The 22534-nt window shown below is 42.0% G+C and overlaps 1 protein-coding gene and 1 long non-coding RNA gene across 8 annotated transcripts in view; one reads left to right on the plus strand and one right to left on the minus strand.

Moving 5' to 3' along the window:
* LOC140727753 (uncharacterized) overlaps positions 1 to 22534 on the plus strand; it is a 55141-nt gene that overhangs the window by 7291 nt on the left and 25316 nt on the right. For 2 of the 3 annotated variants that reach the window (XR_012098916.1, XR_012098917.1), the window contains exons 2-3: positions 20248 to 20386; positions 21280 to 21494. This is a non-coding gene — a long non-coding RNA (uncharacterized lncRNA). Of the gene's footprint in view, positions 1 to 18395; positions 19019 to 20247; positions 20387 to 21279; positions 21495 to 22534 lie in introns of those variants that run through there. The other variant, XR_012098918.1, reaches the window with a different exon arrangement.
* mab21l3 (mab-21-like 3) overlaps positions 15481 to 22534 on the minus strand; it is a 54578-nt gene continuing 47524 nt past the window's right edge. For all 5 annotated transcript variants that reach the window (XM_073045471.1, XM_073045469.1, XM_073045467.1 and 2 more), the window contains 2 exons: positions 17630 to 17824; positions 15481 to 16366 (listed from right to left, as the gene is read on the minus strand). In XM_073045471.1, coding sequence (XP_072901572.1) covers positions 16133 to 16366; positions 17630 to 17824 — 429 coding nt within the window. In that variant the 3' untranslated portion in view covers positions 15481 to 16132. The remainder of the gene's footprint in view (positions 16367 to 17629; positions 17825 to 22534) is intronic.

Consider the following 22534-nt stretch of genomic DNA (forward strand, 5'->3'; position numbering starts at 1 on the left):
AAATAGCTTAATGCAAAGGGGATGTCTCATTGTTGGAGGAGAATAATTTAATTTTAATAATCTTATCAAAAAAAGCTTGTTATGTGATGTGTGAAGGACATAAACAGTAAACAAGGAAGCGTTTTTTTCCTGGCTTACCTGCAACAGCACTCAGGAGTTCAGATTGAACACTTGGGGAGATAAATCAAACCTACTTCCAGCCAATGTTAAGATTATTTGCCACTTCCATTGGGCACCTAGTGTTAAAAATAACCCCTTACATTCTGAGTTTAATTTGGCAGGTCTGGTTAGAAAAAAAATGAGGAACATGGGAGCAAATTGAGCCGATGTGATTTGCCATTTGGACATCGAACAGCAATCCAGACAGATTAGCAGTCCTCATATGTAGACACCTGGTACAGGTGTCATTGTGATAGTGTTGAATGAAATTCAGCAGAGGAGGCCATTCAGCCCATTGTGTCTTTGCCAGATCTCTATCAAGTCAACTCATTAAATCCATCCATTAGCCTCTTCTCTATTGCTTTACAAAATTTTCCTAACCATAAGTTGGGAAGTGAGGGAGAAGATTGCTCAGCCTCTGACAATGATCTTTGCATTATCAGTGGGGATGGGAGAGGTTCCAGAGGATTGGAGGGTTGCAGATTCTGTTCCCTTATTCAAGAAAGGGAGTAGAGATAGCCCAGAAAATTATAGACCAGTGAGTCTTACTTCAGTGGTTGGTAAGTTGATGGAGAAGATCCTGAGAAGCAGGATTTATGAACATTTGGAGAGGTATAATATGATTAGGAATAGTCAGCATAGCTTTGTCAAAGGCAGGTCGTGCGCTAAGAGCCTGGTTGAATTTTTTGAGGATGCGGCTATACACGTTGATGAAGGTAGAGCAGTAGATGTAGTGTATATGGATTTCAGCAAGGCATTTGATAGGGTACCCTATGCAAGGCTTATTAAGAAAGTAAGGAGGCATGGGATCCAAGGGGACCTTGCTTTGTGGATCCAGAATTAGCTTGCTCACAGAAGGCAAAGAGAGGTTGTAGACGGGTCATATTCTGCATGGAGGTTGGTGACCAGTACACTATGAATGGTCACTGGCTCTGCCATTCATGGCTGATCTGGCTATGGGCTCAGCTCCACCTGCCTGCCTGACTTTTCTTCATAACCTTTAATTCCTCTGCAATGCAAAAATCTAACTACCCCTGCCTTAAATATATTTAATGAGGTAGCTTCTACTGTTCACTGGTAGTTTAATGAAAATGTTACAAAATGGACCACATACAAAGAGCATGCTGACAGATGAAAATAAAGCCAAGTCGCAGTTTCAAAAAGAGCACTAATTTGCATGCTGTTAATGAAAAATCTGATGATGAGAGTGACACAGAACTGAGTAGCTTAAGATTTACAATGTGAAAACTAACAATAGACAAGTAATATGGCTTACACCAGAAGTGAACGACACATTAATTAGAATAGAAATGGTCACTGGCCCAGTTGTTTCAGTCACTCCACAAAATGAGCTTGAACAGCATTTCGAAGATACTAAGTTGAAGCCTCCAGATATCCAGCTAAGATCATATACTGGAGAAAAGATAACTCTTTTGGGTATGACATTCGTAGCTGTGAAATACAATAACCAACGAGCCAGAATGAGGTTGTATGTGGTAAAAAAACAAGAGGGCCAGCATTCTGGGGGCTGGGGTTTGATTGGCTGAGACAAGTTCAATCTGATTGGAGATCCAGCCACAACTTACATACCATCAACCCAGTACTGAAAGCCAATCAATACCCTCTGCAAACCTTTCTGGAGGGAAACACTTTAGCAAACTGGACTTAGCTGAGGCCTGCCTACAGATGGAGAAGGAAGAAGAGTCCAAAATGCCTTTCACCATAAATACACACAAAGGGCTTTATCACTACAATAGGCTTATTTTCCAAGTAGCATCTGCACATGCAGATAACATGATTGTTCCTGGTAAGGATGACAAGGAACATCTCCAATGTTTCAATTCCCTGTTAAAAAGATAAAAAGATTATGCCTTAGAGCACAACCCAACAAGTGTGAATTTTTTAAACCAAGGATCACTTACTGTGGTCACACCATTGACGTACACGAATCATACAAGTGTACTGAGAAAATGATGGATGTCCAGAGTCAAAGCACGTGTGACAGCTGTGATACTTTTTAGGATTTGGTAATTACTATAACAGGTTCTTGCCAAACCTGGCCACTGTGTTCCACACCTTGAACGCATTACTACAGATTGGGAAGAAATAGCAATGAACAAAGCAGTGTGAGGTGGCTTTCAGAAGAGTGACATCAGACACACTACTCACACATAATGATCCACATTGTCCAGGGAATCTTGCCTGTGTTGCCTCACCTCATAGGTGCAGTGATGTCACATGTTATGAGTGATGGAAGTGAAAACCCCATAGCCTTTGCATCATGCTCCCTTACTGCTACAGAGAAACATTGCACATAGATTGACAGAGGGGCCTTGAGTCTAGTCTGGGGTGTAAAACATTTCAACCGGTACCTGTATGGGAGAGAGTTTCCCTCATTATTTATCATTAGCAACTAGTGTCCATTGTCAATACACAAAAGGCTGTTCCACTAACAGCAGCAGCACGAATGCAGAGATGGGCTCTGTTTCTAGGAGGACACAATTACAAGATCAAATTTAAGAGGACAACTGATCTCTTAGAGATGATGATGAATTGCCCCATTTACTCATGGACAAAGAAATAGCTGAAAAATTTACAGAAGAGGACACTCCTCCTGATAGATTCTCCCTAATGCAAATTGATAGTGTCCCTATTACAGCAGAAGTGATCCAAATGGAAACAAGAACAGACCCCACCATGTCCTAGGTCTACGTGTGATGCAAAATGGCTGGAATGTACAACAGAAATTCCAGTTCCACAATTTTTACTAGTGCCAGGATGAATTTGCCCTCGACGAAGGTTGCTTTATGTGGACACTGAGAGTTGTTGTACCATCCAAGCTGCAAGCTGAAGTGTTGGAGGGCCTACGTGCCAGTAATCTAGGTGTGGTCAAAATTAAAGCAGCTCGAAGTTTGTCTGGTAGCCTGGAACAGATCAGCAGATTGAGCAGGTGACCATGCACTGTCTGGGATGCTAGCACGTTCAGAAAATGCCAAGAGCAGTGCCACTCCATCCTTGGGAACAGCCTGCATTGCCCTGGCAGTGGACTTTGCCGGACCATTCGTGGGCACTGCTTGGTAGTAGTGCATGCAACCACAGAGTGGCCAGAAGTGTTCCCGATACACTCACATACTGGTGACATGTTCAGAAGTCTCTTCTGGGATTCCAGAACACTTAGTCAGTGACAATGGACCATGGTTTGTGGCAGAACACTTTCAGTCATTCCTAACAATGAATGGAGTAAGACATATTACATCTGCACTGTACCATCCAGCTGCAAATGGCTTGGTGGAAGCATTTATCCAGAGTCAAATGAACACACTGTGAGCTGTGTCAGCAGAACTCACTACACCTACACTGAATCAGAAGCTGCCCAATTTCTTCCTTGCATTTGACACTCCACAACCAATCACTCACCAGCCACGCTGTTCCTGGGTCCACGCTTGGCTCTCCTCAAACCCAATCTCAGAAGGAGTAAGTAGGATAACTAGCTGAGTCAAACTGAGGGATCCTGAAATGAGGAGATTTGATGTTTCACTCCTGGAGAAGCAGCCCTGGTGAGGGACTACAGAGGTGACCAAAAGTGGGTACTTAGAAAGATCAAGGACAGAAGTGGACCACTCTCCTACACAGCGGAGATTGCGTCTGATATCATCTGGAGATGACACATCAATCAGTTGAGGAGAGCAGAATCCATTGTTAGAGAAGAGGGGTGTCCAAATCTGTCAGAACCACTTGCTGCAGCCTCAGAGTCAACTCCTACCACCTCCAAGGAGAAGGCTCCAGATCCTGAGATGGTTTCACAGCCACAATTCCCAGAGTGATCCTGCTTGTCAGGAAAGACATTATCCCAGAAAAATAAGAAACTCACCACAGTGATTAAATCTTTAGGCCTGAACAGGACAATTTAAATTTTACTGTGCTGTGGATGTCTACGTAGTAGTTGTATTATGTAGTACATTGTACAGTTGTCTGTGTGTATCTTTAATTTGAGATGCATTCTATATTGAGTTGGAGTTTATAGCTAAGCAGGGGGCATCTTGTGTATTTAATATGTCAATAATATTTGAATAATATTGTAAATATATTGTTTGATAAACATTCTTTGTTTAAATAATTCATTATGGGTTATATGTAGAAATACATGAATGCCATACGTTGTTATGTGTGATTGGCTAAAAGTAAAAATGAAGTGTACACATTATTCCCACCTCCTTGTTTTCTTTCAACTAGTTTTATGTTTTGGGGTTACAAAACATAACACAGATATTACAACCATTATCATCATAGGGTTTCGCCGCATAGAGCAAAACTTCAATTAGCAGTTTAGGCTTCAGACCAAACAAGTTGTTTGTTTTTGTGCATTTAAAAAAAAACTGGGTAACATATTGATTCAATGTAATGAGTTCATTAATTACAGAATTTTAAATTTTTGAGTATTTTAATCTATAGATAAGGAAGTCCACAGAAGGGGAAAGGAAAGGACTCAAGGTAGTACAAGCAGAAATAAAGCAGCGCTTGATGAAGCTGTGAAGAGCAGAATGCTTGAGGGAACAACATAGGAGGAAAGAACAGGCGAGGGCAAGCTTTTACTGAGACCCTTACAAGTTTGTCAAAAGCCTCTTTAGCAAGGAGAGGAGCAGGCTCCTTAGAGTACCTGTGAGGGAACTGGAGGAGCACCTGAGGAAGACCCACTCTGACAACCAGAGGCGTGAGCCAGTCACCATTCTGAATGACATGCCACCAATTCACCCACTAGAGCACAGATGGACGTAAGGCCCCTACATGGAGGGAGGTGGAAAGTAAAGTTAAACCAGCAAGATCAGCATCAGCTCCAGGGCCCAATGGCATCCCATAGAGGCTCTACAAGACACCCCCGGTGTCCTGAAATACCTCTGGACTCTAATGAAGGTGGCACAGGGGAAAGGAATTATACCTAAGGCATGGTGAAGGGCGGGAGGGATACTAATTTCCAAAGAGAAGAATTCCTCAACAGTTCCACCAGATCAGTCTCCTGAATGTGGAAGGTAAAATCTTTGATGTCGTAGCTCAAAGAGTCTCAGCCTTTTTGCAGAGCAATGACTTCGTCGACACATCAGTGCAGAAAGCTGGAATACGTGGTTTCCCAGGATGTCCGGAGCATGCAAATGTCATCTGGCACCAGACACAAACTGCCAAGAAAGAAATGAAAGACCTGCATGTGGTCTTCCTGGATCTTGCCAACGCTTTTCGGTTGGTGCCTCACGAGACTCTGTGGGCAGCTTTCAACTTTTCCAGGTTCCAGAGGGCATCACAAAGCTGGTCAAATGTACTTCCAGGATCTGCAGTTCTGTGTCACATCTCTCCTCTGGCATCTATCATGGCAAAGGAGCTCATTATTCGAGCATCACAATGGGTGGTCGGAGGGAAATGCTTGAAGAATGGGCTGCGTCTTCCTCCAGTCAAGGCGTACACGGATGACATGACCACAATAACAACAACAAAAGCATGCACCAAATGCCTGCTGGATAAACTCCAGGGAAGCATCAAATGGGCATGAATGGAGATCAAACCTGGTAAGTCTTGCAGAATCTCAATTGTCAAAGGTCAGCTCACCGACATAAGGTTTCTTATCAACGCTGAGCCAATACCAACCACCTCAGACGTTGGTACAACGCAGACCTCAGAGACACTGAGCAGGTGGAACAACTAAGGCAGGATACAATCAGTGGCCTCAAGCTAATCAACAACACGGTTCTCCCGGGGTTGAAGCTTTGGTGCTTTCAGTTTGGACTGCTGCCCCGACTTATGTGGCCAATTACCATCCATGAGGTCACGATGTCTCATGCAAATCGGCCGGAGAGGCTGGTGAACTCATGTGAGGAAGCAGCTTGGGTTATCGAGATGCTTTAGCAGCATGGGACTTTACAGGAACGGAGCCCTTTCTCTGCCAATTTCTAGCCTGGTGGAGGAATACAAATGTGCCAAAGCAAGGCTGGAAATGACACTCAAAAAAATCTCGGACCCAATCGTAAGAGGTGTTGCTCCTGTTCTAGCAACAGGGATGAAATGGACCCCAGCCGCCGCAGTACTGGACCCAGAAGCCACCCTCCGACTCTGGGACATAATGGGCTATGTCCAACAGGGCAGAGGAGGCTGTGGCCTTGGAGTAATGAAACCTACCTGGCAAAAAGCTACTACAACTGAACACCAGAACCTAGTGGTGGAAGAGGTGTGCCACCAAGAAGCAGCAGCCCGATGTGCCAAAGCAACATCCCAAGCCAAGCAAGGCTGCTGGATGAGGTGGGAGGGTGTTGAGAGGAGGAAAATCACATGGAGTGAGCTGTGGAGCATGGAGTCAAACAGATTGACTGTCATTATCAGAGTAACATATGACGTCCTGCCCTCTCCTACAACCTAAATATTTGTCTGGGAGAGGATCCAGCCTGTCCTCTGTGCACAGTTCCGGCATCCCTCAAGCACATCTTGGTTAGTTGCAAGACCAGCCTAATACAAGGCAGATACACCTGGCGACACAACCAAGTGCTGAGGTGTTTGGCAGCTGAACTTGAGTGTAAGAGAGTAACCACCAACGCCAGGCCTCTCAATGCCCAGACAACGGTCTCACAACTACCATCCTTCATCCGGGAGGGAGAGAAACCGGGGGCTAACCCCTTGCCTCATGACTCATGCCCACTGAGTGCAGCCAGGGACTGGGAAATGCGTGTCGATTTAGGCCAGAAACTTACCTTCCCATCTGAAATTGCAACCACCAACCTGCGGCCTGACCTGGTCCTTTGATCCAACTCCTGCCTTTATCATTCAGCTGACGGTCCCCTGGGAGGATGCTGTGGATGGGGCTTGCGAATGGAAAAGGCTGCGATATGCCAACCTTGCAGTTGAAGCAGAGGAGCGAGACTGGAATGTAAGAAGTTGAGGTGGAGTGCAGGGGCTTTGTAGCCAGTTCCACCGTAAGGCTGCTGAGGGAAGGAGGAGTCGGAGGGCAGGCCCATAGGAAGGCAATCAAAGCACTTGCTAATGCCGCCGAAATGAGCAGTCACTGGCTGCGGCTGAAAAGAAGGGATGCTGTCTGGGCTGCCAAGCGACCATCTAGAGACTAACCATGTGACACACACCCAGGCCTGCCTCAGCTGGGGGTGTCTTGTGATAAAAGGCCAAAACACCCAGTGATGTTGAGGTACACAACTGAGTATGTGTTTAATGGTAGTAACGTCATCTAGTGGTCATCTTTAAGAACTACTTCCACTCGTCAATTGCAGTGCAGGAACTTTAGGGATTGTAACATCCATTCCTATTAATCAAACAGCATGGCCGACAGTAAATTTTTCTTAATCAAAAAGAGTCACACAGATTTCAGTTCGGTGTCTTTTGTGAATACTAACATAATCAGATCTGTTTAGAGTAAAACTGATAATGAGTTCAGCAGGTTCTATTTTCATGCTACCTTTAAATCCACCAGGACACTTACTGGAGTTTTACTGTAGTTGGGAGATGTTCTCTGAAGGACAGGGGAGGAAACTTCTCATTTTAATGCATATAAATATATTCTGGTAAGCACAAATTAAACCATATTCCTTGATTTCTGAGAGAGTTGATTCCCTAAAATATGTTTCATTAAGCAAAAGTTTATAAATCAAAAAATAATTTCTTATTAGTTCAAATATTATGACTCCAGTTCCATTCCAAAATTGGAGAAATTTAGTCAGAAAAAGTGTAAACACTTGCAAATATACATATGTAACCATCATAAAAATATTTTCTTAACCACTAAATAAAAATCTGGGACTAGGGGTTCACTGTTTCAGAGTAAGGGCTTATTTATCCTTCTGCGTAGTAGCCTACGCCATAGCCTTTGTAAGCGGCCTGCGCTGTTGTGAGCATTTATACCTGTGCGTTGGTGTGTCTGCGTCACTCTGCAGTTCACCGCCAAAACGTTAGTTGGCGGTGGGGTTTCTAATGGCGACTCTGCTCATTAAGCTGGAGTTGGAGCTAATAAATGTTGAACAAGGGTTACTTTTATTGAAATTACTGCAACGCAGAAAAGAGAGAAGACGTCGGAGGAGATGGTATGTACGACCATTGAACGGATTGAGGCAGAAGGAGGGTGAATTTTCGTTGCTTGTCCGGCCACTGAGAGACATGGACAAGGAAATGCATTTCAAATATTTTCAGATGTCAGCGGGTAGATTTGACGATTTGATTCATCGTCTCCAACCATTTATTTCGCATCTGTGTATGCACAGTATGCCTATAGACAGGAGGAAATGCGATGCTACCAAGCGAACCAATCACAGTTGATGCGATCTGCGTCGCCGCGACGTGCAGTTACATTTTTGGAGAGCTGCGCATCAGGCTATGGCGTAGGGTAGGGTGTAGGTACAGAGTAGCTTACGCGGCTATGCCGTACCTACGGTGTTCATTTGACGCAGAAGTATAAATCAGCCTTAAGGGTTCACCATTTAAAACAGATGAAATTAAGTGGAAGCACTTGGAAGGTTACGAGGTTTGGAACTCCTGGAAGCAGTCTTCAAGGCAGATTCTTTTTGGTAAATGATAAAGTTCTTTAAAGCAGGGTGGAGGGTGAAGTGACAGATTGCCTCAGATAAGCCAAAGTGAAGGGTTGGGTATGGAATCAGATCAAACAGGTATCTGATTGTATTATATGGTGGAGTAGGCTTGAATTACCAAGTGATCTACTCCAGTTTATAATTCGTGCCTTTAAATGTAATTCATAGAAATGAATGGTGGGAGGCAAATTATTGCTGGTGACAGAATGGTGGGTGTGGTGATGAATCTAAGTTTGATAACAATAGCAATGTTGATAGCAATAGTTCTCCCTGAATGGATGATTTAATAGGCATAGAGAATGCACTCCTTTAGTAAAGCTCCTTATAGCAAAGGATGGCATTTCCTATCATGTAGCCACTCCGATGTTGACTGTACATTAGCATCTTCAAACTGTGAAGAGTGCTATCACTGGATGTAGCACCATACATTTTTTATTACTGTATGCCAACCTTTTTTGCCCATCTACTCTCATCCTATTTGCCTACGTTAAGCTCATATCCTTTAGTGTTTTGCTAATTCAAGTGCCTGTCTAAATGCCTCAAAGGATTATATGTCTCTTGTGGTGATTGTATCTGACTCATCTGGCAATGAGTTCTGGTTATTAATTACTCCAAGTACAAGAAAACTTATCTCTCAGATCTCCTTTCAAACTCCATCCTTTTACCTGAAACCTATTCCCTCTTGCCTTTGATATTCCTACTATGCAAAAGAAAGAAACTCACTATCTACTATCTCTGTGCCTCTTATAATTTTATATACTTCTATCATGTCATCTTCAGCCTCCTTTCTTCCAGGGGAAAAAAGTCCAGCCTATTCAATCTCCATAACTGAAGCCCTCCAATCCAGGTTACGTCTTGATGAATCACTTCTGCACTTTCTCCAGCATACTCACAGTGTGGTGACTGGAACTGCACCCAATGCTCCAGTAGCAATCTAACCAGTGTTTTGTGAAGCTGCAACATAAACTCCCAATGTTTATATAGACGCCCCCAGTCAATGAAGGCAAGCATGCCATTTGCCTTCTTCTCCATCCCATTATGGAAGAGCAAACTTGAACCCTAACTTCATTCTGTTCATCAACGTTTCATATATGTCCTGTCCCCATTTAACTCACCAAAATGCATTATCTTGTACTTACCAGAATTAAATTCAATTGACCAATGTCTCATCCAGCATTCCCATCTGATCTATATCCTGTTGTGGCTTAGGCAACTTCCGCGCCATCAATACCACCACCAATTGTCATGTCACCACAAGCTAACTAACTGTACTTCTCACAGTCCTCCCAAATTGTTAATATATCACAAACAGCAAAAGTTTCAGCACCACTTTCTCTGATGCACTACTAGTCACAAACTTACAATCAGAAACACATCCTTCTATCACCACCCTCTGACTCCCAATTTTGAATCCCCTGTGCTTAACCTTCCAGGTCAGCCTACCATGTGGAACTTTATCATTTGCCTTGCTAAAGTCCATATCGACAAAGTCCATCTGCACTAACCGTGTTCCTCAGTGTTAGTTAACTCCTCATAAAAACTCAATAAAATTACACCTCATCCAGCCCTGGGGGTTTATGCACTCATGTTCCAAGAATCCTCAGATTCCTAATACTGGCATGCTCCAGACTATTAATGTGCCTCCTATATGTCTTTCATATATTCTACATTGTTATTCCTTGTCCCTTGTACTACCTCAATGTATTTACATTTTCAATCTGTATGGATGACTTACAAAACTAAGGTTTTCTACTGTTTCCTTTTACAAATGACATTAATTAAAAAAAAACCCAGGCCCCTGAACTCACTGTCTTTTATTGCCTTCTCATTGGTGAGTACGGTTGAGAAGTATTCATTGTGTGGGAATAAAGGGGGCCTTTTCTGGTTGACTGCCATTGATTAGTAATGCTCTGTAAGGGGTTGGTGTTGGGACCTCTTCTTTTCAGGTTATTTGTCAATGATCTGGATTACAGAGTTGATGGCTTTGTGGCCAAGTTTGCAGAGATACAAAGATAGATGGTTGGCCAGAGAATGTAAAGGGAGCAGGTAGCCTGCAGAAGGACTTGGACAGATCAGAAGAACGGACAAAGAAGTGGCAGATGGAACACGGTGTAGTGAAGTATGTTGTCATGCACTTTGGTAGAAGGAATAAAGAAGCACGCTATTTTCTAAATGGGGAACAAATCCAGAAACAAGAGATGCAAAGGGACTTGGGAATCTTATTGCAGGATTCCTGAAGGGTTAACTTGCAGGCTGAGTTGATAGTAAGGAAAGCAAATGCAACGTTAAACATTCATTTTCAGAGAACTAGAATAGAAAAGCTAGATGCAATGCTTGATAAGGTAATGGTCAGATTGCACTTGGAATTTGGTGAGCAGTTTTGGCCCTTTATTTAAGAAAGGCATTGGAGAAGGTTCATAAGAAAGATCCCAGGAATGAAAGGGTAATGGTTAAGGAGCATTTAATGGCTCTAGGCCTGTACTTGATGGCGTTTAGAATGGTGGGGGGGGGGGGGGAGGGGGGTTGTACACTGAAACCTATCAAATATTTAAGGACATAGATAGAGTGTATGTGGATAGGATGTTTCCTGTGGTGGGGGAATCTAGGACCAGACGGCACAGCCTCAGAGTAAAGGACACTCTTTAGAACAGAGATGAGGAGGAACTTCTTTAGTCAGAGGATTTCATTGCCACAGATGGCTGTGAATGCCAAGTCATTTGGTATATTGAAAGCAAAAGTTGATAGGTTCTTGATTGGTAAGGGTGTCAAAGATTATGGGGAGAAAGCAGTAGAATGGGTTTGAGGGGGATAATGAATCAGCCATGAGAGAATAGTGGAGCAGATCGATGGGCCAAATGGTCTGATTCTATTCCTATGTCTTATGGTCTTATATACTGGGGAGGATTCCTAGGGATAGGATATATGAGCTTGGAAAACCATGACCAAATTAGGGACAGTCAACATAGCTTTGTACAAGGCATGTCTTACCAACTTGACTGTGTTTTTCAAGGAGGTGTGGAAGGTGAATGATGAAGATAGAGCTATGGAGGTTGCCTACATGGATTTTAACAAGGTCCCTCATGAGAAGCTCATTCAAAGCATTACGATGCATGGTATTTAATAACTGGATTTCAAATTAGGCTTACACATAAAACTTAAGACTATGATGGTCAATCAGACTTTTTCTGGCTGGAAGTCTTTGACTAGTGTTGTTCCCTAGGGCCCCATATTGGGACTTCTGCAGTTTGTGATATATAGATATGACTTGGATGAAAATGTAGATGGATGGGTAAGTAGGTTTGCAGGAAATCTGAAGATGAGTGGTGTTTTGGATAATGCAAAAGACTGGCAAAGAATGCAGCAGGGTTTAGACTAGTTGCAGATGTGGGTAGCGAAATTTCAGTTAGATTTTAACCCAGCTAAATGTTAAGTGTGCACTTTGGGATTTCAAAGCTAAACGGACATGTAAAGTGTAAAGGGAGATCACGGGTAAATGACAAGACCTTTCATGGTATTGATGCCCAAGTCCATAGGTTCCTGTAAATGGCTACACAAGTTGAAAAGGTGGTAAAGAAAACATCAGGCATGATTAACTTTATTTGTGGAGGAACTGAGTTCAAGAGTCTGGAAGTTATGTTGCAGCTTTATAAAATTCTGATTGGGTCACATCTAGACATCTCATTATAGGAATGATGTGGATGTAGATGTTTACCAGGTTGCTGCCTGAATTAGAGGGCATGTGCTGTAAGGAGAGGCTGGATGAACTAGGATTTTTTTCTGCAGTGGATGCTGAGGGGAGATCCAGTGGAGGTTTATAAGATTACAAGAGGCATAGGTAGACAGCCAGTATCTTTCTCCAGGGTTGAAGTGTCTAATACTAGAGGCCATACATTTAAGGTGAGCGGGGGCAGGTTCAAAGATGTGCAGGGTCAGTTTCCTGCACAGACATTGGTGGGTAACTGGAATGCACTGACAGCCTTGGTGGAGGACGCACGTATGATAGGAGTGTTCATGAGGCTGTTAGATAAGCACATGAGTATGAGGGATATGGACATTGTGTAGGTAGAATGTCTAGTTGGACATTTGACTAGTAATTTAGTTTGGTACAATGTTGTGCACCGAAGAGCCTGTTCCTGTGCTGTACTGGTCTATGTTCTTTACCAGATCTTGCTTATAATCCCTCGTCTGACTTACCTGAGAGGCTCCTTCCACTAAATGATACGCATTCAAAGTACACGGACTTGCACTAGCAGAACGCCTTTTTGTAGAAAGTTGTTTTTGCAACGGTACTGGTGGCTATGTTGGCAGCTTCTTATTAATCTCTAAACTCTGTAGCTAAATCTCTGAACAGATCCATGTGAGAGCTCTTTAGCACGAGAGCCCAAAAGCTGTTCCAGGTCATTCTGGTTACTACAACAAACTCAGCCTCATTTACTAATTTGACAATGTCTTTTGTGCTTCTTGAATTTTTGAAAATGCAGGGGAGTTGTGCACACTTTGTTACTGCTATGTCCTTCCCACACCATCCATTGTTGAATTGGTTACTTTATCACAAGTGACACAGATCTAAGCCTTAGCTATGCTTATGTTGAAACTTTTCCAAGTTTCCAGAATGCTTGTTTGTCATTGTTTTTCCACCCTGAATGCCAACCCTCCTCAAAAACTGCTTTTGAAAAGTCTCAAAAGGAACAATAATATCCGGGTCTATTGGTAACAATTAATATCTTGGTAAAAATAAAGTGAGGTCAGGAGGCAAACTGTCAGCCATTTCCACGAAAATAATAAAATGTCTAGGAGCATTGTCCAGGTTATATCTTCCACAACAGTTCAATGAAGAGAGAGAAATAACAAGATATAATCTCAAAAAAAAAAGCAGCACCATCTTCCAGGTTTTGTTAAATCCATAACACCCTTGGGAGATTAGCCTTCAACTATCCCTTTAGAACATTTGGATTCTCTGAGTGGTAGATTAACATGTTGCAATCATGTTGGAAATTGCCTTCAGGGAGAAGGATAAGGCAATCTTTGCTGCCCTGAAGCCTGGAGTAACCTTCCCACGGCCTCCCAAAAGTGCCTTCTCTCATTCTCGTTGAACGTATGTTCAGGAGAGGATCTTGATGATTTGGTTTCAATCCATGGCACTTGCTATCTCCCCCACAAATTGAAGATGCAGACGCATTGCACATTTTTTGAAGCATTTAAACCATTCAATTAAGCCATTGCTGGTCTTGAACTTTCCATAACACACAGAGACTCAACATTACCTCTCTTTTCTTTCATGTCTTTCCATTACATGTTCTCTTTATCTCCGATCATCAACCTTCAAACTGTGAAGCACATGCCACAAATTCAGATCTAACCATGTCTTGAAAAAATGATTAAATGAAAATTTTTCTCTATTTATAATATTCTGTCCTTTGAAACACAATGCACTTCCAAGTGTAACATTTTGGATACAAAATGTTATTCTATCTATGTTTGCATCATCCATGCCTCAAGATTTAATGACCAGTAGAGTTTATTTATTTAGGAATATAGCTCAGGAGAGAGAGAGCGATAGGGAAGAGGAGGTGGGGGTGAGAGGGGTAGAGGAGGTGGAAGAGGGAGAGAGGAGGGGGAGAAGGGTAGAGGAGGGGGAGGGGAAGGGGAGGGGAGGGAAGGGGGTAGAGGAGAGGGAAGGGGGAGGTGGAGAGGGGGAAGGGGAGGGGGAGAGGAGAGGAGGGGGAAGGGGAGGGGAGAGGGAGAGGGGTAGAGGAGAGGGAAGGGAGGGGGAGGTGGAGAAGGGGAAGGGGAGGGGGAGAGGAGAGGAGAGGGGGAGGGGAGGGGGAGAGGAGAGGGGGAAGGGGAGGGGGAGGGGGAGGGGAGAGGGGTAGAGGAGAGGGAAGGGAGGGGAAGGGGAGGGGGAGAGGAGAGGGGGAGGGGAGGGGAGGGGGAGAGGAGAGGGGGAAGGGGAGGGGAGGGGATAGAGGAGGGGGAAAGGGGAGAGGAGGGGTGATGGGGAGGAGTGAGGGAGGAGAGGGGTGGAGGAGAGGAGAGGGGGAAGAGAGGTGGTGAGAGAGGGGGGAAGAGTGTGGGAGAGAGAGTGGGAGAGAGAGGGAAGGGGGAGAGAGAAAAAGGGAGGGGGAGGAAGGATGTTTTAATGTTGTTGTTGTGTTCTGTGTTGTTCCACCAGGCATGTTGGAACCAAAATGTGTGGCAACATTCTTTATAGTAAAAACGGTTGACTGTATTTTTCTCCACAGATGCTGCCTGGCCTGCTGAGTTCCTCCAGCATTTTGTGTGTGTTGCTCATGTAGCTGTCCTTTTAATTTCAAAATTGATAACCAGCAAGCAGTAACATTTGAACAGTAAAGCTGTGATAAGGAATGTCCGGCACTGATGCAAATTTAGTTACCACTGTGCTGCATCAGTGTAATCCGATTGGCAGCGACCGACGAGCCTCTGGCATGCTTATTTGCATTCCTTTGGCTTAATCTACTACAAAACTTGTCCATAACATTGAAAACAAATTAAAATACTTCAAAGGATGAAAACATCTCAAACCTCAAATTTTAAGCGAAAATTTACATATCTAAAACTCTTCTCGAAACAAATGTATGAATACTTCTCCACCAATTGAATACTGAGCTGTCCAGAACTGCAAATGAGTAGCAGCAACATCTTTTTCACAAAATTACATACCAATAAGTTTATCAACTCTTCAGCTATTCAGTATATACCTTAATTTTAAAAACAGCAGTGAAATTTATTGGAATTTCCTTTCCATTTGTAAATGCTTTATTTAATACATATCTTCATTGGTACTTGGGCTGAACAGTAGGATTCTCAAAGAAGAAATACATAAATATTGGTAAAGTGCAGCAGTGGGAATAAATGAGTTAAATTAGAGGTTTTGAAAGTGTCTTTAATTTTGTTTACTAAATATTTTAGATACTCAATGGCAATTGGTGGCTCCCTGGAAATTAATAATTCATTGAATACTGAACAGTGGCTGCAGGTAACACATTTTTTTAAAAAAAAGCATTGCACAGCAAAAGCAGATAAAAAATGCTTAATTTGAAAAGACTAATTATTCTTTGTAGAATAAGTGTCCAGAGCAACGAATCATTTCAAACAAAGATGTTTAAATCTTTTATCACATTACAGAAAAAGAATGTTAGCAATGTAAACAAATAAATGCATAAGAATCTTAGTTTTCTATCTCTTTAATTTTGGTGGCGGTTAGAGTCTTATTAAAACTATGGAAAGAAATCTGGCAGAAATAGTTGTGTAGTAACTAATTCATCGGTAATATCTGGGACCAGTATTAAAAATAACAACACAATTTTAAGATTGGTAAAAGATGGGGCTTTGAAATGTTTAGTGCAGTGGAACCTGTCATTTGCTAACATAAAAGCCTATGAGATTCAGTGGAAGAACACACCAGGGTTCATTAAGAAGTCATTGATTTTCTGGGATGTTATGTCCAGTTCATTTGTGTTAGCATATTTAAACAGGTTGTAACTCTTTACAAAGTAATGTCGGAGGTATCTCTGCAGCACGCATTTCTGAAGTTTCTTTACCAACCGCAGAAAGCACTTCTGGAAATTTTTCCAATCTTTAGAGCGTGGATATTTCTCACAGGTCCAAAACAATAATGTCTGGAAAGATAGAAGTAAGTGGTTACTTCCTTATTAATTTTCGGTGATGAAGGTCATCATAGATTACAGGGTTACCCCGAGCAGTTATGGAGTGGCAAAGTGTGAGGTGGTGCAGTCTGGAACGTCAAACCAGTATAGGACTCAAACTATTGATGGTGGGGCACCAGGGAGTGTAATGCAACAGAGGGACATAAGAATACATGTGCATAGTTCTTTAAAAGCAGTGTCACAGGTAGGGTGGTGAGAAAAAGCATTTAGCACGTTGGCCTTTAAGATTCAAGTTCATTAGTCACGGTGAAATGTAGTGTTTGTCTTAACAACCAACACACCAAACAGTGTGCTGGGGGAAGCTCGCAAAATCTCACCACACATTCTGGCACTAACACAGCACGCCCACAATGCTTGGCAGAACAACACAGAACCCAACAAGCAAAAGCAAGCCCCATTCCTCCCTCCCACCATGCACATACACAGTCCTTTAACCCCAGAACAGGCCTCTGTTTCCAGCAGATATAGACTTGGGCCTCGTCAAGTATATTTAATCCTATTGACTGGGTAATTACTTCAGCCACATTAAAATAATCACACCGGAGGAGAAGAATGGAAGGCAGGTTCATCAGACAAAGCAACAGTGGTGAAGTTTCAGATCACAACCACCAGTGATAAATGAGCATCTGAGTATTGGCTGCTGGTAGGACTGACCTCCGCACAGTCAATTTACTGGATTGAATCATTCTGGCACTTAGCAGGTGTCATGCCAGCAAGCCTGAACTTAAGCGAACCCATTGAGGGTTGCGCGTTAACACAGTGGTTAGCACAATGTTTTACAGTACCAGTGACCTGGGTTCAATTCCCACCGCTGCCTGTAGGGAGTTTGTACGTTCTCCCTGAGACCGCGTGGGTTTCCTCTGGGTGTCCGGATTGGTTGGTAGGTTAATTAGTATTGTAAATTGTCCCAGGATTAAGCCATTACTAATGTCTGAAGAGGAAATGTAATCTTCCAAATGCAATCCCAAAAGCTGTGTGAGGATATTTAAATAGAAAATGTTGAGATCAGTTCATGGCAGAGATGATAAAATAATTTACTTTTGTCAACAATTCTGATAAATGTGACAGTTCAATAGGGGAGCTAGCAGCTATCAGTATTATGCTTAAACTAAAACCACTGCTCCCAATTTTTCTCTAAATCCATGCACGAGAATAAAGACTGTTTTAGACATGCACATTAGGTCAACTGCTTTGCAAACTGAAGAACATCTCTACCTGTAGATGATAGGATGTAATGACTGGTTTATTTCCAGGACACCAGTGATCTTCCTTCAGTTTTCTTATGACTTGTAAACACTTTAGACGACAGCCACCATCATCATCCATATCCTCTAATAGCTCCTGCTCTGCACGTGTGAATGAGAGCTGCCAGTGGTAGTTTGATCTTGCCAATAAATTAAATCCAAAAGACTGCCAGAACAAAGTAATGCATATTGAATTTATTCAGATAATACAACATGTAAATTCTTCTGGCAAGCAGATTTTAGCATTTACTTCTTTTACAAACAAAAATATCTTCCAATCCAATATTTAACAAAAAGAATGCAATTGAAGGACAAACAAATGGGGACTTGTTTTCTTACTGTGAAAGTGAGCCTGTTTTTCAAGGAATATGGAGAAACTGTATATATGGTCATAGACTGGGAAATCAATTGCAGTATCTTTCCCCTCCATTCTATAACTTTAAGCCTTGGTTGCATCTATAGGTATAAGCAACACACACATGTTCCCACTTCAGTCTACAGCATATATGTCAAACTCAAGGCCGCCAAATCCGGCTCGCGGTGGAATTAACTTTGGCCCGCGAGATAATATCTAATTACTATTAAAGCTGGCCCCAGTAATCGAAGCGCCTATGGCGTATGATATGGCTAATGCTGAGTTTATTCAGGTACCAGGTTTTCAGGGTTTTTAGTGTTTATTCGGCAGTCTTGCTCGGCAGTCTTCTTCATAAGAAACGGAATTTGTAAAGTGAAACACTTTGTAGTTATAGCAGAGACTGAGACACATGAGAGCAGGCTGAAAAAACGGAGGCAACGAAAGCTGCGTTCGCACGCGTCCGACTGATCCGGCCTGCATGAAGCTGCATTTTGCTCAATCCGGCCCGTGACCTAAAATGAGTTTGACACCCCTGGTCTACAGTGTCACATCATTGGATAGTTTTCTCTGGAGCGTCACAGAAGACCTAATAGAATTTTTTTTTAAAATTGAGAGGCATAGATTAAGTAGACAGTGAGAATTTTCCTCCTAGGCTAGAAACGTCAAATACTGAGGGACACAGCTTTAAGGTGGGGGGGTGGAGTTTAACGGTGATAGGTGGGACAATTTCTTGTTTTAACACATAGGGAGTGGTAGGAACATACTGCCAGGTGTTGTGGTGGAAGCACATACAAAAGTAGCAACTAGGAGGCTCTTAAATAAGACTTGGATAAGCAGGGAATGGAGGGATATAGATCACTCACAGGCAAAAGGAATTAATTTGGTATCAAGCTAAGCGCAAACATCAAAGGCTAAAGGGTCTGTTCCTGTATTTTACTGTTCTATGTTCTATTATAGTTTATTTACCCGGAAGCATTTGAAGATCTTTTGAAGGCTCTATAAAAGGTACAGATTTTTTTTTAAATGGAGGATTGAAGGTATGGTCAATATTTTTTTCCCTTTGAATATTGCTGATGAAGTAGGCATCAATTAGTCATCTGAAAAGTATTTTTCTTCCAAATTTCCAGTTGGATTTAATATTACACAAAACCTGCGATGAACTGGTCCAATTTGGCAAGTGTCCATGATGCCAACTGCTAGAGATTGTTAGACACAGCACATCTTTCAGGAATTATGTGGCCAGCGGGCATTAATACAGACGAGAGCCAGTCTGCAAATAAACACTGTTCAAATGTTACTGCTTGCTGGTTATCAATTTTGAAATTAAAAGGACAGCTACATGAGCAACACACACAAAATGCTGGAGGAACTCAGCAGGTCAGGCAGCATCTATGGAGGGAAATAAACAGTCAATACTTCGGGCCGAGACCCTTCATCAGGACTGCTGCTCAACTGTTGTATGTTTTGCTCAAGATTTCCAGCAGTTGCAAAATCTATTGTGTCTCTTATTGGCTATGTGAGCAAACAGTACTGTCTACAGAGCCCAGGTCACTGGCCTAAACTGGCTCATCAGAGAAATGGTTTGTAAACTGGCATGATCATATGATATTCTGGTGTGCATCAGCCAAATAGACAATGGGCATGTGTTAACTGACCTACATTAAACCAGGCAGCGGACACCTTCATTCAAATTATTTTGTGTGAAATTAAGGATGCTTCCAAATCAGATTTAATTTGTTACTTTGCACTCCGATTTCTGAATGGACATTGACCCATGAACACTACCTCATTATCTTTTTATTTCTATTTTTGCACTACTTATTTAATATACGTATATTTATTGTAATTTATGTTTTTTCTCTTATTATATATTACTTTGTACTGCTGCCATGAAGACAACAAGTTTCACGACAAATGCTGGTGTTATTAAACCTGATTCTGATATTAAACATAATCAAAGGCATATTAGTTCTGTCTGTCAATAATTGGGATTTTTTATACCCAGAGAGTCAGCTTTCACAACACTAATTCTGGGTTCTCTGTCCTCAGAGGTCTGTGTGAATTTCTTTATCCCAGCAAAGGTGTTTGAACATTCTTAAGTGCCTTATTGGTTGGAGTGTGCTCCCATTGTAAATATGTAATTCAATTAAACCTTATATTAGACTCAAAATATTGAAATAAACACTGTCACTGAAGCTGTTGAAATTGTATCTCCTGTTATTTGTTCTTAATAGGGTAAAAACCTGATGAACTTTGAGTTTGGAGGATGCAGAAAGGGTCTCAAAGAGAACGCGTGCTTGTCATAATGAATAAAGACCTTTTGCATCTATCAGCTTCCACTCTCCAGTGACAAAGTCACAGGCACAACAAGAGGTTAGTAGAAGATTGAAACTCTCTAAAGACAGCAGATGTTAGGTTAATTAAACATTTTTAATGTGAATTGACAGATTTTAGTAATGTATGAATACTAAGGCATATGGAGACAAGGTAGTTGGAACTGGAATATTAGTTGTTAATGATTTAATTGAATGAGGGATCAGTTTCATTAGGCTAAATAACCTTCCCCTATTCTAATGACGGGCCTTCAAAATCTGTCTAAGTTTATGTACTGACGATAATTTCAATGGCAATTATATCTAGCCATAGATTAGAGGAAGGATTCAAATTTGCTGTCAAAGCAAAACTGGGTGAAAACAATTTTTGCATATATTACTCTGCAGTTTCTAGTGAGAAGTATATATCCACATACAGTAAACACATCTAAATTTGCCATCAGAATTTCATTGGTCTCACTCTAATTGTGTAAAGACAGTATTTCACTATCTACATTGAATGTTGTAAAACTGGGGCTTATACCCTCAAATATCAAATTAAACTTCATTAAATCTTTTCATTCTAATCTTTTATTCATTTTTGCTTCTCTTTCTGTATTTGATTTAACAGTGAACGGCCGGCCCCTCTGATTTCCGTTCTTTTCAGTCCCTTCATTTATTTCCTTGTCCTTAAATCCAAGAGTTGGAGGAAAACACCTGTTGGCTGAAATGTTGGCTGGCATTGAGGTCCCTATTGCCCTGTTTACCTCATGCACCCACACTTACAGCAGCTGTCAGGGGAATTTTTCTTTAAATTGCAGAGTCAAATCCAACAACAGGAAATTCAAGTGCTGCAGCGAATCAGGTCAATCAAGTAATGCCTGAAAGAAGCTCTTGGTTTTATTGCTGGTTTACTATTTTCATCCTTGTGTATTTGTATCAATTTCTCTTCAGAAAATAATGCTGCTGATTTGATACAACTTTTACCTCAACTTCAGTGGCATCAATCATTCCTAGAAATGATCTTCCCTTTGCCGTAAAGCAAATTGCTGGAAGAACTCAGCAAGTCAGGCAGCACCTGTGGAGTCTCGATGAGCGACTCTCGGAAAGAGGGTGTGCAGAGTTTGAGAGAATCTTGGTGGATCGAAAGCTGAGTTAAGCTGACATTGGTAGGTATGGATTATCTGAGATCTGTTCACCCCATTGGCTTGTAGTCTACTAATGGGGAATATGAGGTACCATTCTTCCAGTTTGTGTTTGGTGTTGCTCTGGTAGTGGAGAAGGCTGAGGATAGAATGTCTATGTGGCAATGGGAAGAGGAGTTGACATGGTATCCAAATTGGAACTCATGATTGCTATTGTGGAACCATTTGCTTTTCACTCACACACACTTAATCCAGAGGGCCTCCGACTGCCTCTTCCACTTGTTCCTTTCACCCATCATCCCTCCCTTATGCGGTTTCATTCCGCTCTGTCCTTATTTATCAGATTCCAGGATGTACAGCCCTTTGTTGTCTCCACTTAACACTTCCCAGCCTCTGCCTCTACCTCCTCCTCTTATCATCGCTATCTGGCTCCATCTGTCCAACATACTGCTTTTCACTCGGTTCCACCCATTACTAACCAGCTACTCCTTCACCCTTAACTTTATACAGGCTATCTCCCCTCTACAGTTTCAGGGTCTCAATTTGGAAAAAAAAAATCTATCTATACTCACAGATGCTGCCTGACCCATCGAGTCCCTCCTGCAGTTTGTGTGTGGCATCTTGATGACATTTTTGTGGTGTCTGTAGTCTTTTGTCTCCTTATCTTTGTCAACATTGGTTTCATATGGACCATAATGTACCACAAACTGGGACTGTTATAATGGAACTACAATCAGATATGAACTTGGGTATATGTGCCTATTTCTCCAAACATAAAACAAGCAAATTTGGCAATGGTACACCTTTGTATTTCATAGCCCTGATTGTTGAATGTGTTCTTAGAACAAGAATAACATTGGATTCACATACTTATGGCAACACACCTTCAATTGATGCAAAATATCACAAAAACGAACTACATTGTTACTCTTCAGTGCCAATTTTTGTCCTTTGAATTGTGCAGGAAATACTAAAGGTGCGAACTACAAATCACTGTCATTGTTGTAGTTAATTTCTTGATTCCCATCATGTTCAAAACTCCACACAGCCTTTTCCTGACTTCA

Source organism: Hemitrygon akajei, chromosome 5 (assembly GCF_048418815.1).
Source record: "Hemitrygon akajei chromosome 5, sHemAka1.3, whole genome shotgun sequence".
In the NCBI taxonomy this organism is placed as follows: Eukaryota; Metazoa; Chordata; class Chondrichthyes; order Myliobatiformes; family Dasyatidae; genus Hemitrygon; species Hemitrygon akajei.